At 38.4% G+C, this 16,526-nt stretch overlaps 1 protein-coding gene across 12 annotated transcripts in view; it reads left to right on the top strand.

Annotated features, from left to right (window-relative positions):
• The window catches only part of LOC138330023 (hemicentin-1-like), a 76,187-nt gene that overhangs the window by 20,469 nt on the left and 39,192 nt on the right, over positions 1-16,526 (top strand). For 6 of the 12 annotated variants that reach the window (XM_069277368.1, XM_069277375.1, XM_069277378.1 and 3 more), the window contains exons 7-17: positions 455-754; positions 1,664-1,963; positions 2,626-2,925; positions 5,208-5,507; positions 6,807-7,106; positions 7,343-7,642; positions 8,891-9,190; positions 10,834-11,133; positions 12,832-13,131; positions 14,561-14,860; positions 15,635-15,934. In XM_069277368.1, coding sequence (XP_069133469.1) covers positions 455-754; positions 1,664-1,963; positions 2,626-2,925; positions 5,208-5,507; positions 6,807-7,106; positions 7,343-7,642; positions 8,891-9,190; positions 10,834-11,133; positions 12,832-13,131; positions 14,561-14,860; positions 15,635-15,934 — 3,300 coding nt within the window. The remainder of the gene's footprint in view (positions 1-454; positions 755-1,663; positions 1,964-2,625; positions 2,926-5,207; positions 5,508-6,806; positions 7,107-7,342; positions 7,643-8,890; positions 9,191-10,833; positions 11,134-12,831; positions 13,132-14,560; positions 14,861-15,634; positions 15,935-16,526) is intronic. The other 6 variants (XM_069277369.1, XM_069277373.1, XM_069277379.1 and 3 more) reach the window with 4 other exon arrangements.

The raw sequence follows: 16,526 nt of genomic DNA, 5'->3' as shown, positions 1-16,526 counted from the left end.
GGGTAGTAAATCAAACAAAGGAATGAATTCCATTCAAACTACCCAAAATCAAAACGGCACAGAACAAAATCTAGGAGACTTTTTTAAAATATAGAAATCCTTATTAATTATAGAATTAACATCATTTAATTTAAACCTAACTTGTGTGAATTTTCCCTTTATTTACAAAATATTATTGTTGAGTATATTTATTTTTGTATGGAAATGAGTCATAGGTTAAATGATTAAATGATACAGTATTAAGTGGTGTCTAAATGGCTAAAAATTTCATTAGTATACAAATATTTTCTGATTCAATGAAACATTGTGATTTGTGAATAAAATATTGATTATGTCGCATTATAAAAATCTAATTTTTATGCTAAAATTTTTATGATTGATATGAAATTATTGAAATAATTGTGAATGAAATCATCACCATCAAACTTTATTTTATTTTATTAATTTATTTCAGATGTTCCAACTGTCACCATTTCCCAGAATGCCTACAGCACCAACACAGGAAACACTATCACCCTGGGATGTACTGTGTCTGCTAACCCCGCCCATACCTCCGTGTTCTGGCAACGTAATGTCGGTACCGGTACACAGACCATCACCATTGACAATATCAACTTCTCCGGGGCTACGGTCAATTCTCCATCCCTGACCGTCCTCAACGCTGATACCAGTGACACTGGAACTTACACCTGTTTTGCCACCAACTCTGCAGGAACTGGACAGAGTTCTGCTACAACTCTCACTGTTTCTGGAAGTAAGGCTTTTAGGACCCTATTCTGTATTTGCATATTACAGAGTTATCTACCTTTGTGGGTGGGTATTGATAGATACGCCATGTGTTTGAGAGCGTAACACATGGTGGGGAAAAAGAATGTATATATTTATATATGCCTACCCATAAGGGAGGTTACTCTAATATGCAAAAACAGAATATCCATCTTAGAATATTATACCTCCCATGTAGGTTTAGGTATCAGATGTGAATTTAATTGTTTTTTGAGTGAAACTCATGTCATTTTCTCTAAATATGTAGCAATTACAGGACATCACAATTAACACCACCTACCTGCAAGGGCAGATAACTCTGTAATATGCAATTACAAAATAACGTAAGACATTTCCTTTTTATAGTCGGTAATGATGTCCTGCTCCTTAGTGTAAGTATTACCCATGTCCATCATGTATTCTCTAGTAGAATGATCTATTTTGATTTCATTTTTGAAGGAGTAGCTATATAAGCCATGTTTTGCAGACATTTCTAGTTTCTTCTAAATAGAACATCCAAGATGGCTACCGCAGCCTCTAACTGGTATATCTTGTTTCACACAGAGTTCTATTATTATTTTACAGAGATACTGGAATTATTCAAGTTGACTTTTACCAATATTTTTTATCTTAATATATTGCTTTTCATACTCATAAATAAATCATTTTGAAACTGTTTGAAAGGTGCTTTTGTATATATCATTATAATTAGGGAAGGGTGGTATAATGATAATTGATTTTCCTATTGTTATCTTGCATTTTACTATTTCCAGCTTGGAGCAGATGCATTTGTGTCTAACAGAAATTTTTAATTTACTAATTTAATCTAATTTCATCTTGTGTCTAACCTTTTTCCATCAATTTTTGTATATCATTCGGGACATTTTCATATTTTCAGATGTGCCAACTGTCACTATTTCCCAGAATGCCTATAGCACCAACACAGGAAACACTATCACCCTGGGATGTACCGTGTCTGCTAACCCCGCCCATACCTCCGTTTTCTGGCAACGTAATGTCGGGTCTGGTACACAGACCATCACCATTGACAATATCAACTTCTCCGGGGCTACGGTCAATTCTCCATCCTTGACCGTTCTCAATGCTGATACCAGTGACACTGGAACCTACACCTGTTTTGCCACCAACTCTGCAGGAACTGGACAGAGTTCTGCTACCACACTTACTGTTTCTGGAAGTAAGTGTACAAGTTCAACTTTAATTTGCTTAGAAATTAATGAAAACATGTTCAGATGAGATATTTCGAGATACAAATATACTATATATAGAGATCTCAGGGGCTTGCAGGTCAGTGAAAAGAAATCACTGAAATAATTCACTTACTCATCAACGAATCCTTACAAAAAGGCAAACGATTTCTTCAAGATCCTAATTTCCAACTCAAATATGATACACGGAGTAAAATCAGCTTAGATATTCATAATTGATTTAAAATCATGCCAGTTTGTTTATATATTATTGATGGAATGTACTTGTCTCCAATCTCCTAGCTCAAAACTTAACACTGATCATTGAGGTTAAACAAAATGATATCCAACAGTTAAATGAGTAAAATGACAGACACTGCATCTAAATAGCTGGAGGAAATTTTCACCAAATATCATCGCTTGTTCAATCTGCTCGTTGAAAAACAGGAAAAAAGAGATGCAAATATGAGTCGTGTAGTCATTATTAAAATTGTGGTATTCACTTCGAATATTTGTTTTTTGCTTCCCTAATTAAATTGCTTGCAAAAACAAAACATTTCTAAACATGAATATTCAACAAAATTAATTTATAAATAAATTCTGATGAACAAATATATATGTAAGGATAATTCAACTTTTCTATTTGTTTCAGATGTCCCAACTGTCACCATTTCCCAGAATGCCTATAGCACCAACACAGGAAACAGTATCACTCTGGGATGTACCGTGTCTGCCAACCCCGCCCATACCTCCGTGTTCTGGCAACGTAACGTCGGTACTGGTACACAGACCATCACCATTGATGGTGTCAACTACTCCGGGTCTACCGTCAATTCTCCATCCCTGACCGTTCTCAACACTGATACCAGTGATACTGGAACCTACACCTGTTTTGCCACCAACTCTGTAGGAACTGGACAGAGTGCTGCTACAACTCTCACTGTTTCTGGAAGTAAGAGAATAAAACATTAATTTTTTATTGCATTTTAATTTCAGCGGGTTGCTTTTGGACTTATATTGAAGTTCTTGCATTGAAGAATATTACTGTTTTTAGGTCACCTGAGACGAAGTCTCAAGTGACCTATTCTAATCGCCTTTTGTACGTCGTCATCCGTCATCCGTCGTCCGTCGTGCGTTGTATGTCCGTAAACAATTTACATTTTCAACTTCTTCTCCAAAACTGCTGAAGCAATTTCAATGAAGTTTTGCACAAACCTTCTAAGGCATAAGGCCAATCAAAACTGTGAATTATATGGTCCCCACCCCCCAGGGAGCTATGGGAGGGGCCAAAAGGGGTAAAATTGACTAAAATTTCAAAAATCTTCTTCTCCACTCACAGATGTGATGGAATTAAATACTCTTCATAGATAGAAAGGTCCTAAGGTCCTTTACAAAAATTGTGAATTATATGACCCTTGGGTCTCAGGTTTCCCCCTGGGGAGGGGGTTAAGTTTACTAAGTTTATATAGGGAAAATACATTTTTGAGTATTATTTGATCATTTGTAATAGGAAATGAGTCAAATATTGTCAGAATTATCAGTATGAGATGGCCATTGAATTCTATTAGCCAATTTTCCATGACTGACCCCAAGGGGCCTTAGGGGCGGGGTCAAAAGGGGTCAAATAGGCTATAACTTCAAAAATCTTCTTCTGAAATTCTGGAAATGGTAGAATCACATACTCTTTATAGATGGAAAGGTCTTGAGGTCCTTTACAAAAATTGTGAATTATATAATCCTGGGATTTCACGTTTCCCCCTGGGGAGGGGGTCAAGTTTACTATAGTTTATATAGGGAAAACACATTTATAAGCATTTTTTGCTCAATTTTCATAGGAAATGAATCAAACTTGTTTAGAATTATTAGCCTGAGATAACATTTTAATATCATATTTATATTGGTCCTGGTCAACCCCCTTGGGGCAGAGGGGCGGGGCCAAAAAGGGCAAATAGGCTAAAACTTCAAAAATCTTCTTCTGAAATTCTGGAACTGGTAGAATCAAATACTTTGCATAGATGGAAAGGTCTTAAAGTCCTTTACGAAAGTTGTGAATAATATGACTCTGGGGTCTCATGTTTCCCTCTGGGGAGAGGGTCAAGTTTACTATAGTTTATATAGGAAAAACACATTTATGAACATTATTTGCCTATTTTTCATAGGAAATTAGTCAAACTGGGTTAGAATTATTAGTCTGAATTAGCATTTTAACATCATATCCATACTGGTCATGGCCGACCCCCAGGGGCAAGAAGGGCGGAGCCAAAAGGGGGTCAAAATTGTAATTTCAAAAATCTTCTTTTTGAATTCACAGATTTGATGGAACCAGATACTCTTGATAGATTAGGTCTTAAGGCCCTTTACAAAAATTTATGAATTTCATGGCCCTGGGATTTCAGATTTTCCCCTGGGGAGGGGGTCAAATTTACTATAGTTTATATAGGAAAAACACATTTAGGAACATTATTTGCTTAGTTTTCATAGGAAATTAGTCAATCTGGGTTAGAATTATTAGCCTGAGATAGCATTTTAACATCATATCCATATTGGTCCTGGCTGACCCCCAGGGGCCAGAGGGGTGGGGCCAAAAGGGATCAAAATGGATAACATTTCAAAAATCTTTCTTCTGAATTAACAGATTTGATGAAACCAAATAATCTTCATAGATTAAAAAGTCAAATTTATAAAATCACTGACTGACTTCAAGGGCCTGATGGGCAAATATATAGTGTTTATATGCATGTCTTTGTTTCATTCTGTATCTGAACTCAAGTGACTGTTAAGGTCCATGGGCCTCATGTTTAGGTTAACAATTTCCAATAATAACTTAGAACAAGTCAATAATTGTATAGGCCTTGATGTTTCACTGGTAACACCATGTATGAATCACAATCAAAGGAAGTAAGGGAGACTATTTAATTATCAAACTATATAAACCAGTAGTTTGAAATATGTACATATGTGCATAAAGTTAAATGCCATCATGTAACCAGGTCACTATACATATGTTTTCAAAAAATATCATGTCATTTAATTGTCATGGACCCAAAGGAGGGAGGGGATATTAGTTAGCCATCAACTTACAGTTCTAATTTTGTAGCTTTCTTAAAGCATAATGTATATATATATATACACCGAATTTCAATGCAAACAGGCACAAAATGTATTCACAATAGTTGATGATATACCTGTTAAAAAGTTCCTTAAGGCCTAAATATAAATTTGTTAATATTCCAGATATTCCAACTGTCACCATTTCCCAGAATTCCTACAGCACCACTACAGGAAACAGTATCACCCTGGGATGTACCGTGTCTGCCAACCCTGCCCATACCTCCGTGTTCTGGCAGCGTAATGTTGGCGGTAGTACACAGTCCATTACCATAGACGGTATCAACTACTCAGGGTCTACGGTCAATTCTCCATCCCTGACCATTATCAACGCTGATAGCAGTGACAGTGGAACCTACACCTGTTTTGCCACCAACTCTGTAGGGACTGGACAGAGTTTTGGCATCACACTTACAGTCACAGGAAGTAAGTTGATCCATATGAAAACTAAGAAACCCATCATTATCAGATCATGGGCTATTCAAATAGCTTTTCGTTTGTGATTCAGCAACCGTAAACAAATTTTGTTATTGGTTTTATTTTCAAAGAGTGATGAAGGGATGTTTTTGAACCTTCATGTACAGTGGAACCTCCCAAAACCGAACCTTCTCAAAACCAATCACCTCTAGAAACCGAACATGGATGTCATGTACGGAATGAATTCCTCTTTATTAATAGTATATGAAACTTCCCAAAACCGATCCCTCCCAATTCCGAATATACCGGACCGATTTTGAGATCGGAATAGTCAAATGTAACTAAAATACACTTCTGAAAACCTGCCTTACCTGAGCGACACCGATAGATTGCATTGAGGTCAGATCAACCGACCGTGAAATACACACGTACCTGTACCATAGTTGTTGCATGCCATGTCCTTGGGCATGTATACAGATGTGAAGGCTATAGGTACACGGTAATTATACCCGAGATGGTGGTGTAATTATTTAATCATGTCTATTGTTTAGATATCTAACGAAGGTCTACCATGTGCACGCGGTTTCTTTACTGAAGGAAAACAAGCAGAGCTAGTTATAAAGAGAAAGTTTCGTATTCAAATCACACGTTTTTTTCAATTTACATATGTAGTTGTCGGATAACGTAAATTATCTGTATGAAGAAGCCGAAGCAATGTATTGTTTTAGAAAATGACTATGTCATATAATGACCGGCATCGACTGATCATCGTGTAATTAGACCATATAATTTGATTCTTGACGTAACCGGAAGCGATCGGTCGTATGTAGGTTGCAGACGAGAACATCCCCAAGAACATTCACGCAACTAACTAACTAAACTACGTTTATAAGCGGTAACAAAGTCAAGTTTGCTGTAATCCATTCCTTTTAAAGGTATTATTCTCTCTTTTGTGATAACATTCACATTAACAATCAATATCGGTCGGTTTTAACGAACACTAGGCATACCTGCGGTGCACTAGTGTAAAAAACGACTTCCGATCGATTAAATCCGGATCGTGATGATCGGTATTCGGTTCACTTCTCCAAACCGAACCCTCTCTAAACCGGCCGAAATTATATGCACCGACCATGATCGGTTTCGGGAGGTTCCACTGTACATGTTGTCCATGGTATCTAGTTGTGCCTGTTGCAATTTCAGTCTGATGTGAAACTGATTGTGACCATTAAATTTTATAATTAATATTTCTCAGAAAGTACCGAAGGAATATATGTAAAGTTAATTCAACTTTTCTAATTGTTTTAGACGTCCCAACAGTGACCATTTCCCAGAATATCTACAGAATCAACACAGGAAACACTGTCACTCTGGGATGTACCGTGTCGGGCAGTCCCGCCCATACCTCTGTTTTCTGGCAGCGTAACGTCGGTACTGGTACACAGTCCATCACCATTGATGGTGTCAACTACTCCGGGTCTACAGTCAATTCTCCATCCCTGACTGTTATTAATGCTGATACCAGTGACAGCGGAACCTACACCTGTTTTGCCACCAACTCTGTAGGAACTGGACAGAGTGCTGCTACAACTCTCACTGTTTCTGGAAGTAAGCGAATAAATTTTTTAAAAAGTATCATTTGACTACTTACACAAAATGACCACAGTATCTTATTTGACTGATTCAGCTTCCCATCGTTGTAATAGGTTCAGACCTTAAGTTCACCAATATTCGTTTAAAGCTTTGATAATTTAAATTTAAGAGCTCTGTGTGCTTATATGTTGATATTATAACAGTTATCAAAATGTCAAAGATAAAACCAAGCTGAACTGTTCTTTTTTTAGACATACCTACTGTCACCATATCCCAGAATGCCTATAGCACCAACACAGGAAACAGTATCACTCTGGGATGTACCGTGTCGGCCAACCCTGCACATACCTCCGTGTTCTGGCAACGTAACGTCGGTACTGGTACACAGACCATCACCATTGATGGTGTCAACTACTCAGGGTCTACTGTGAATTCTCCATCTCTGACCGTTCTCAACGCTGATACCAGTGACACTGGAACCTACACGTGTTTTGCCACCAACTCTGTAGGCACTGGACAGAGTTCTGCTACTACACTCACTGTCACAGGAAGTAAGTTTTTAGGGTACCATTATGAAAATAGTCTATTGAAATTGCCTAATAGGTAGATTTCTGAAATTGCATAAGGTAGGCTTTACGAATGGTTTTATGTAGGATCAAGAAATTACCTAAGTTTTGCTTCTGAAATTGCTTTACAAACTGTATAAGGTAGCTAGTTTTGCTTCTGAAATTGCTTTACAAACTGTATAAGGTAGCTAGGCTTCACAAATTACATAGGAAGACTTCTTTTATTTCCTTTGATAAACATGACAATAAGATAGGCTTTTTAGGTCACCTGAGACGAAGTCTCAAGTGATCTTTTCTAATCGCCTTTTGTCTGTCGTCGTGTGTCGTCCGTCGTGCGTCATCTGTCATCCGCCATATTTCTGTAAACAATTTACATTTTTGACTTCTTCTCCATAACTGCTCAAGCAATTTCAATGAATATGTTGGCTGATACGGCAAATGGGTAAAACTCAATTCGATTTTGACTATTGATTGCATGATTAGGGGAACCAAATGGGGGAAGAATTGGGTGATTATGCCATCTTGGCTCAAAACCAATCAAGCGAAACACAATAAAAAAGTTGTAGCTATCACATGTATTGAAAATGAAGCTTCTGAAACTGTCTTAAAACTGATCAACAATTGTTTATGCATAGTCAAACATCCTATTCTCGATACTCCAGGGGTTTTCGATCACTTACAATCTGTACACCCCTGGACTAACTAGAGAGAACGACGCCCAACGTCAAATTTAAGCCACACAGCCAACCACAGTGTACCGTTATACGGCTCTTTTGATGTACATCAAACAACTAAATTACCTGTTCTGTTCTGTTGCTTCCAGTTTTACTATGAGATAGTCCAGGGGTGAAGAGATTGTTAGTGATCGGAACCCCCGAGTATCGAGGATGATATCATCCAAGCAAGACTCTTTTGTCTATCACAATTAGCCTATGTACTGAATCACGTGACTTGTGCATGTCATCTCATGGGATCTCTCGGTGTAATTGATTTGAACAAACTCAAAGTATTCTTCTGTTGTTGGCTGTTGTTGGATTGGAGTACTGTCTAGTTACACTATATGATATAATCTCTCCGGGGCATGGCGGGTCATTGTGGCAGGGTCAGAAGGTTAAGGACAAAATAGGTACTGTCTTATAATTGTGTATGAAGTAAGTTAATGATGATGTGTTAAAGGAAAAATGTTGTGTTTAAATTAATTTTTTTTCATATTTTTGCTTGCAACATTTTCAGATATTCCAACTGTGACCATTTCCCAGAATGCCTACAGCACCAACACAGGAAACAGTATCACTCTTGGATGTACCGTGTCTGCCAACCCCACCCATACCTCTGTGTTCTGGCAGCGTAATGTCGGTACTGGTACACAGACCATCACCATTGATGGTATCAACTACTCTGGGTCTACGGTCAATTCTCCATCGCTGACCGTTCTCAACGCTGATACCAGTGACACTGGAACCTACACCTGTTTTGCCACCAACTCTGTAGGAACTGGACAGAGTTCTGCTACCACACTTACAGTCACAGGAAGTAAGTCATTAATATGTATACAAACATATTGTAATCATTATCTATCTAGTACTCGGATGACACTGATTCATCCTTTCCCTAATGGTACCTATTAGTACCCAGATATTTCACGTATATTTATCCTTCCTCTAGTAGTACCCAGATATGCCACTATCATTAATCCTGTACTGGTGCCCAGAAATGGCATTATTATTTATCCTTCCTCTACCGGTGACCAGATATGGCACTATTATTTATCCTTCCTCTATCGGTGACCAGATATGGCACTATTATTAATCCTTTCTCTACTTGTGCCCAGATATGGCACTATTATTTATCCTTCCTCTACTAGAGACCAGATATTGCACTATTATTTATCCTCCCTCTACTGGTGCCCAGAAATGGCACTATTATTTATCCTTCCTCTACTTGTGCCCAGATATGGCACTATTATTTATCCTCCCTCTACTGGTGCCCAGATATGGCACTATTATTTATCCTCCCTCTACTGGTGCCCAGATATGGCACTATCATTTATTCTTTCTCTACTGGTGCCCAGACATGGCACTATTATTTATCCTTCCTCTACTAGTGACCAGATATGGCACTATCATTTATCCTGTACTGGTGCCCAGATATGGCACTATAATTTATCCTTCCTCTACTGGTGCCCAGATATGACACTATTATTTATCCTTCCTCTACTAGTGACCAGATATGGCACTATCATTTATCCTGTACTGGTGCCCAGACATAGCACTATTATTTATCCTTCCTCTACTTGTGCCCAGATATGACACTATTATTTATCCTCCCTCTACTGGTGCCCAGATATGGCACTATCATTTATCCTTCCTCTACTGGTGCCCAGAAATGGCACTATTATGTATCCTCCTTCTACTGGTGCCCAGATATGGCACTATCATTTATCCTTCCTCTAATGGTGCCCAGATATGGCACTATCATTTATCCTTCCCCTACTCGTGCCCAGACATGGCACTATTATTTATCCTTCCTCTACCGGTGACCAGATATGGCACTATCATTTATCCTTCCTCTACTGATGACCAGACATGGCACTATTATTTATCCTTCCTCTACCGGTGACCAGATATGGCACTATCATTTATCCTTCCTCTACTGATGACCAGACATGGCACTATCATTTATCCTCCCTCTACTGGTGCCCAGAAATGGCACTATTATTTATCCTTCCTCTACCGGTGACCAGATATGGCACTATCATTTATCCTCCCTCTACTGGTGCCCAGAAATGGCACTATTATTTATCCTTCGTCTACCGGTGACCAGATATGGCACTATTATTTATCCTTCACCAACTGGTACATAGATAAGGCACTATTATTTTTCCCTTTTCTACAAGTGTCCAGAAGACACTTAAAAGGTATTCCCTTATTGTACTCAAATAACACTCAGATTTGTCCATCTTTTTACACCCGGGTGGCATTATGATATATCTTTCCTCTTCTAGTACTCACATGACTAATTTTACCCTAACATATTGGTATGTAGATAGCATTATGAGTGTCCAGAAGACATTAGGATTCATCCTCCCTCAAATTGTACTCGGATGTCACTATACATCATCCTATCTCTGCTGGTGCCCAGATAGCACTATGCTTTTCTCATGCAACCTTTTCCAGATATTCCGACTGTTACAATTTCCCAGAATGCCTACACCACTAAAGCAGGAAACATTATCACTCTGGGATGTACTGTTTCTGCAAATCCGGCACATTCCACCGTTTTCTGGCAACGTAATGTTGGTAGTGGTACTGAAACCATAACCATTGACGGTGTCAGCTACTCTGGGTCTACGGTCAGTTCTCCATCCTTGACCGTTCTCAACGTTGATACCAATGACACTGGAACCTACACCTGTTTTGCCACCAACTCTGTAGGAACTGGACAGAGTTCTGCTACAACTCTCACTGTCACAGGAAGTATGTCTCTAAATCCATTCTATATATTTATACAAACCTGTTGTAATCAACCCCTTCTGCTATCCAGATGGCTCAATGGTGTATCTGTGTTTTTTAATTTCATACCCAGATTGCACTTACATGAATCCTGATCCTTCCACTTTCCATACCCAGATGACACTAGGATTTATCTCCCTGACTTTTACTCAGATTGGCACTTTGAACTTTCCTTCTCTTTCCATACCCAGATGACACTAGGATTTATCTCCCTGACTTATACTCAGATTGGCACTATGAACTTTCCTTCTCTTTCCATACCCAGATAAATAGAATCCTTCACCCCATTTTGCCATATGATAGGAGAATCAAATCTCAATGCGAGGGGTAAGATTCTTTTAAAAGTTTTTCTACTCCAGACTTTGGCGAGTGTTTGACATCTTAAGAATCTTATCCCGAGGGTTGAGATTTCCTGCCGTACCCCAAAAAGAATGATTTTTTTTTCTCTGACACTATGCGGGCATGTGCAAAAATCTCATATGCCTTGTCTTTACCCTAGAGTGGGATAGAAAAATGATAAAAAATCAAATAAAATTGCGCATATCCCTATACGGGGTAAGTGAAAATACTTTCTATACCCATATGGCACTTTCCATGCCCATATGGCACTTTCCATACCCATATGGCACTGTTGTGTATCTTCCCTGACTGGCACTCAAGTTGGCACTATGGTTTGTCCTTCCACTTTCCGTACCCAGATGGCACTATGATTTATCTTTCCTTCATCTTGTACGCATACATGTATATACCCTGTTGGCACATGAATAATGATCCTTCCACTTTCCATACCCAGATGGCACTTTCATTATATAACCCAGATGACACTATGGTTTCCCCTCCCCTTACTTGTGCCAATATTATCTATCCCTCTGTTGTTCATTGCTGCGATCTACTTTTCCCTTACTGTGGTACCCAAATGGAACTCTGGATGCATGTTTTCCTCCTCTATGACCTTTGTGTTCAACAATTTCCAGATGTGCCAACTGTCACCATTGCCCAGAATGCTTACACCACCGACACAGGAAACACTATCTCTCTGGAGTGTACGGTGTCTGCCAACCCCGCCCATACCACCGTTTTCTGGCAACGTAATGTCGGTAGTGGTACTGAATCCATCACCATTGATGATGTCAGCTACTCCGGGGCTACGGTCAATTCTCCATCCCTGACCGTCCTCAACGCTGATACCAGTGACACTGGAACCTACACCTGTTTTGCCACCAACTCTATAGGAACTGGACAGAGTTCTGCTACCACTCTCACGGTCACAGGAAGTATGTCTATCAATCCTTGATATACAAACCTGTTGTAAGAATATGCCTTCGTGTACTTGTATAGCTTTCTAATTTTCCCTTCCCCTTCTAAACTTGTTTGGAATATGAATTTTCCTTCCCCTACTGGTACCCAAATGACACTGATTTATCCTTATGCTCAGACTCCACTGTGATATACTTTTCTACATGTAATCAGATGGCACTGTAATTTATTCTTCTCATATCCAAATGACCCTATGATGTACCCTTCCATACTGGTGTACAGATGACACTTTGATTTATCCTTCCTCCTCTGGTACCCAAGTTGCACTATAATGTATAATCTATCTACAGGTACTCTCCTATGGTCCTAAGATGGTGCTATGATTTAAGAATGTATTGTTTTCAGATATTCCAACCGTCACTATTTCCCAGAATGCATACAGCACCAACACAGGAGACACTATCACTCTGGAATGTACTGTGTCTGCTAACCCCGATCATACCACCGTTTTCTGGCAACGTAATGTCGGTAGCGGTACAGAAACTCTCACCATTGATGGTGTCAACTACTCCGGGTCTACGGTCGATTCTCCATCCCTGACCGTTCTCAACGCTGATACCAGTGACACTGGAACCTACACGTGTTTTGCCACCAACTCTGTAGGAACTGGACAGAGTTCTGCTACCACTCTCACTGTCACAGGAAGTATGTCTATCAATACATCCTTCATATATACAAATACGTAATCTTTGACTTCTCTGTACTCTTACATGAATGGGATTATGATATATCCTTTTAATTGTATTATATTCCTTCTTCTTACTTCTTACATGAATGGGATTATGATATATCCTTTGCTTCCCATATTCCTATCACACTGATTTATCCTTCTTCTTACTTCTTACATGAATGGGATTATGATATATCCTTTGTACTTTCTTACATGAATGGGATTATGATATATCCTTTACTCTTACATGAATGGGATTATGATATATCCTTTCTTGTACTTACTTACATGAATGGGATTATGATATATCCTTGCTCTTACATGAATGTGGGATTATGATATCTTGCTTCCATGATTCCTATCACACTGATTTATCCTTCTTCTTACTTCTTACATGAATGGGATTATGATATATCCTTTGCTTCCCATATTCCTATCGCACTGATTTATCCTTCTTCTTACTTCTTACATGAATGGGATTATGATATATCCTTTGCTTCCCATATTCCTATCGCACTGATTTATCCTTCTTCTTACTTCTTACATGAATGGGATTATGATATATCCTTTGCTTCCCATATTCCTATCGCACTGATTTATCCTTCTTCTTACTTCTTACATGAATGGGATTATGATATATCCTTTGCTTCCCATATTCCTATCGCACTGATTTATCCTTCTTCTTACTTCTTACATGAATGGGATTATGATATATCCTTTGCTTCCCATATTCCTATCGCACTGATTTATCCTTCTTCTTACTTCTTACATGAAACTGTGTATATATCCTTTGCTTCCCATATTCCTATCACACTGATTTATCCTTCTTCTTACTTTTACATGAATGGGATTATGATATATCTTTATGAAACTTGCTTTATATGCCTTTTTCATACTCTATGGCACTATGATATATATTCGCATCATCATATAGAACTATGATATATATATTTGCCCTCTCAATCTCTATGCCAATATGACATATATTCTCATACTCATATGGCACTTTGATATACTTTTGCCTTCTCATACTCATATGGCACTGTGATATATATTTGCCTTCTCATACTCATATGGCACTGTGATATATATTTGCCTTCTCATACTCATATGGCACTGTGATATATATTTGCCTTATCATACACATGCACTATGGTATATATTTGCTTTTTCATACTCTATGGCACTATGATATATATTCACCTCATATAGGACTATGAAATATATTTGCCCTCTCATACTCTATGACACTATGATATGTATTTGCCTTCTCATACTAATATGGAACAATGATTTATCCTTCCTCCTCTGGTACCCAAGTTGCACTATAATGTATAAATATTCTACAGGTACCCTCCTATGGTGCTAAGATTGTGCTTTGATATTAGAATGTAATGTTTTCAGATATTCCGACCGTTACTATATCCCAGAATGCCTACAGTACCAACACAGGAAACAGTATCACTTTGGGATGTACTGTGTCTGCCAACCCTACCCATACCTCCGTTTTCTGGCAACGTAATGTCGGAAGCGGTACAGAAACTCTCACCATTGATGGTGTCAACTACTCCGGGTCTACGGTCAATTCTCCATCCCTGACCGTTCTCAACGCTGATACTAGTGACACTGGAACCTACACCTGTTTTGCCACCAACTCTGTAGGCACTGGACAGAGTTCTGCTACAACTCTCACTGTCACAGGAAGTATGTCTATCAATACATCCTTCATATATACCCACATGAAATCAAAGGCTTTCTTGTACTCTCCTTTACTTCTCATACTCATATGGCACTATATGTATATTTCCCTTCTCATACTCATATGGCACTATGGTATGTATTTGGCTTCCAATACCCATTTGGCACTATATACATGTATATATTTGCCTTCTAATACCCACATGGTACTATATATATTTGCCTTCTCATACCCACATGGCACTACATATATTTGCCTTCTAATACCCACATGGCACTGTATAGCACTGTATATATTTGCCTTCTGATACCCACATGGCACTTTATATATTTGCTTTCTAATACCCATATGACACTATATATATTTGCCTTCTAATACCCACATGGCACTGTATATATTTGCCTTCTGATACCCATATGGCACTTTATATATTTGCTTTCTAATACCCACATGGCACTATATATATTTGCATTTCTAATTACCCATTTGCCTTCTGATACTCATATGGCATTGTAATTATATCTTTGCCTTCTCATACTCATATGACACTATGTTATATATATTTGCCTTCTCATACCCAACTAGCACTAAATATATTTGTCTTCTCATACTCTCAAGGCACTCTGATATCTCGTTGCTTTCTCATACTCATATGGGACAATGATTTATCCTTCCAACTCTGGTACCAAAATTGCACTTTTATATAAGTGTCATATATTTACTGATACCCTTCACTGGTGCTTAAATGGTGCTATGATTTTAGAATGTAATGTTTTCAGATATTCCGACCGTCACCATTTCCCAGAATGCCTACAGCACCAACACAGGAAACAGTATCACTCTGGGATGTACTGTGTCTGCCAACCCTGCACATACCTCCGTTTTCTGGCAACGTAATGTCGGAAGCGGTACAGAAACTCTCACCATTGATGGTGTCAACTACTCCGGGTCTACGGTCAATTCTCCATCCCTGACCGTTCTCAACGCTGCTACCAGTGACACTGGAACCTACACCTGTTTTGCTACCAACTCTGTAGGAACTGGACAGAGCTCTGCTACCACTCTTACTGTCACAGGAAGTATGTATATCAATACATCCTTCATATATATCCACATGAAATCATTGGCTTTCTTGTACTCTCCTTTACTTCTCATACTCATATGGCACTATGGTATATTTTTTCCTTGTCATATACTCATATTGCACTATATATATATTTCCCTTCTCATACTCATATGGCACTATGTTATGTGTTTGGCTTCTCATACCCACATGGCGCTATATATATATGCCTTCTAATACCCACATGGCACTATGAATATTTGCCTTCTTATACCCATTTGTCACTATATATATATATTTGCCTTCTAATAACCACATGGCACTATATATATTTTTGCCTTCTAATAACCACATGGCACTATATATATTTCCATTCTCATACTCATATGGCACTATGATATATATATTTGCCTTCTCATACCCATCTAGCACTAAATATATTTGCCTTCTCATACTCATATGGCAATATATATATTTGCATTCTCATACTCATATGTCTTCTATGGTATACATTTGCCTTCTCATACCCATCTAGCACTAAATATATTTGCCTTCTCATACTCTCATGGCACTGTGATATCTCGTTGCTTTGTCATACTCATATGGGA

This window comes from Argopecten irradians, chromosome 8 (genome assembly GCF_041381155.1).
Source record: "Argopecten irradians isolate NY chromosome 8, Ai_NY, whole genome shotgun sequence".
Classification (NCBI taxonomy): domain Eukaryota; kingdom Metazoa; phylum Mollusca; class Bivalvia; order Pectinida; family Pectinidae; genus Argopecten; species Argopecten irradians.
Note: the sequence above shows the minus strand (reverse complement) of the source record. Positions and strands in the feature narration are given on the sequence as shown.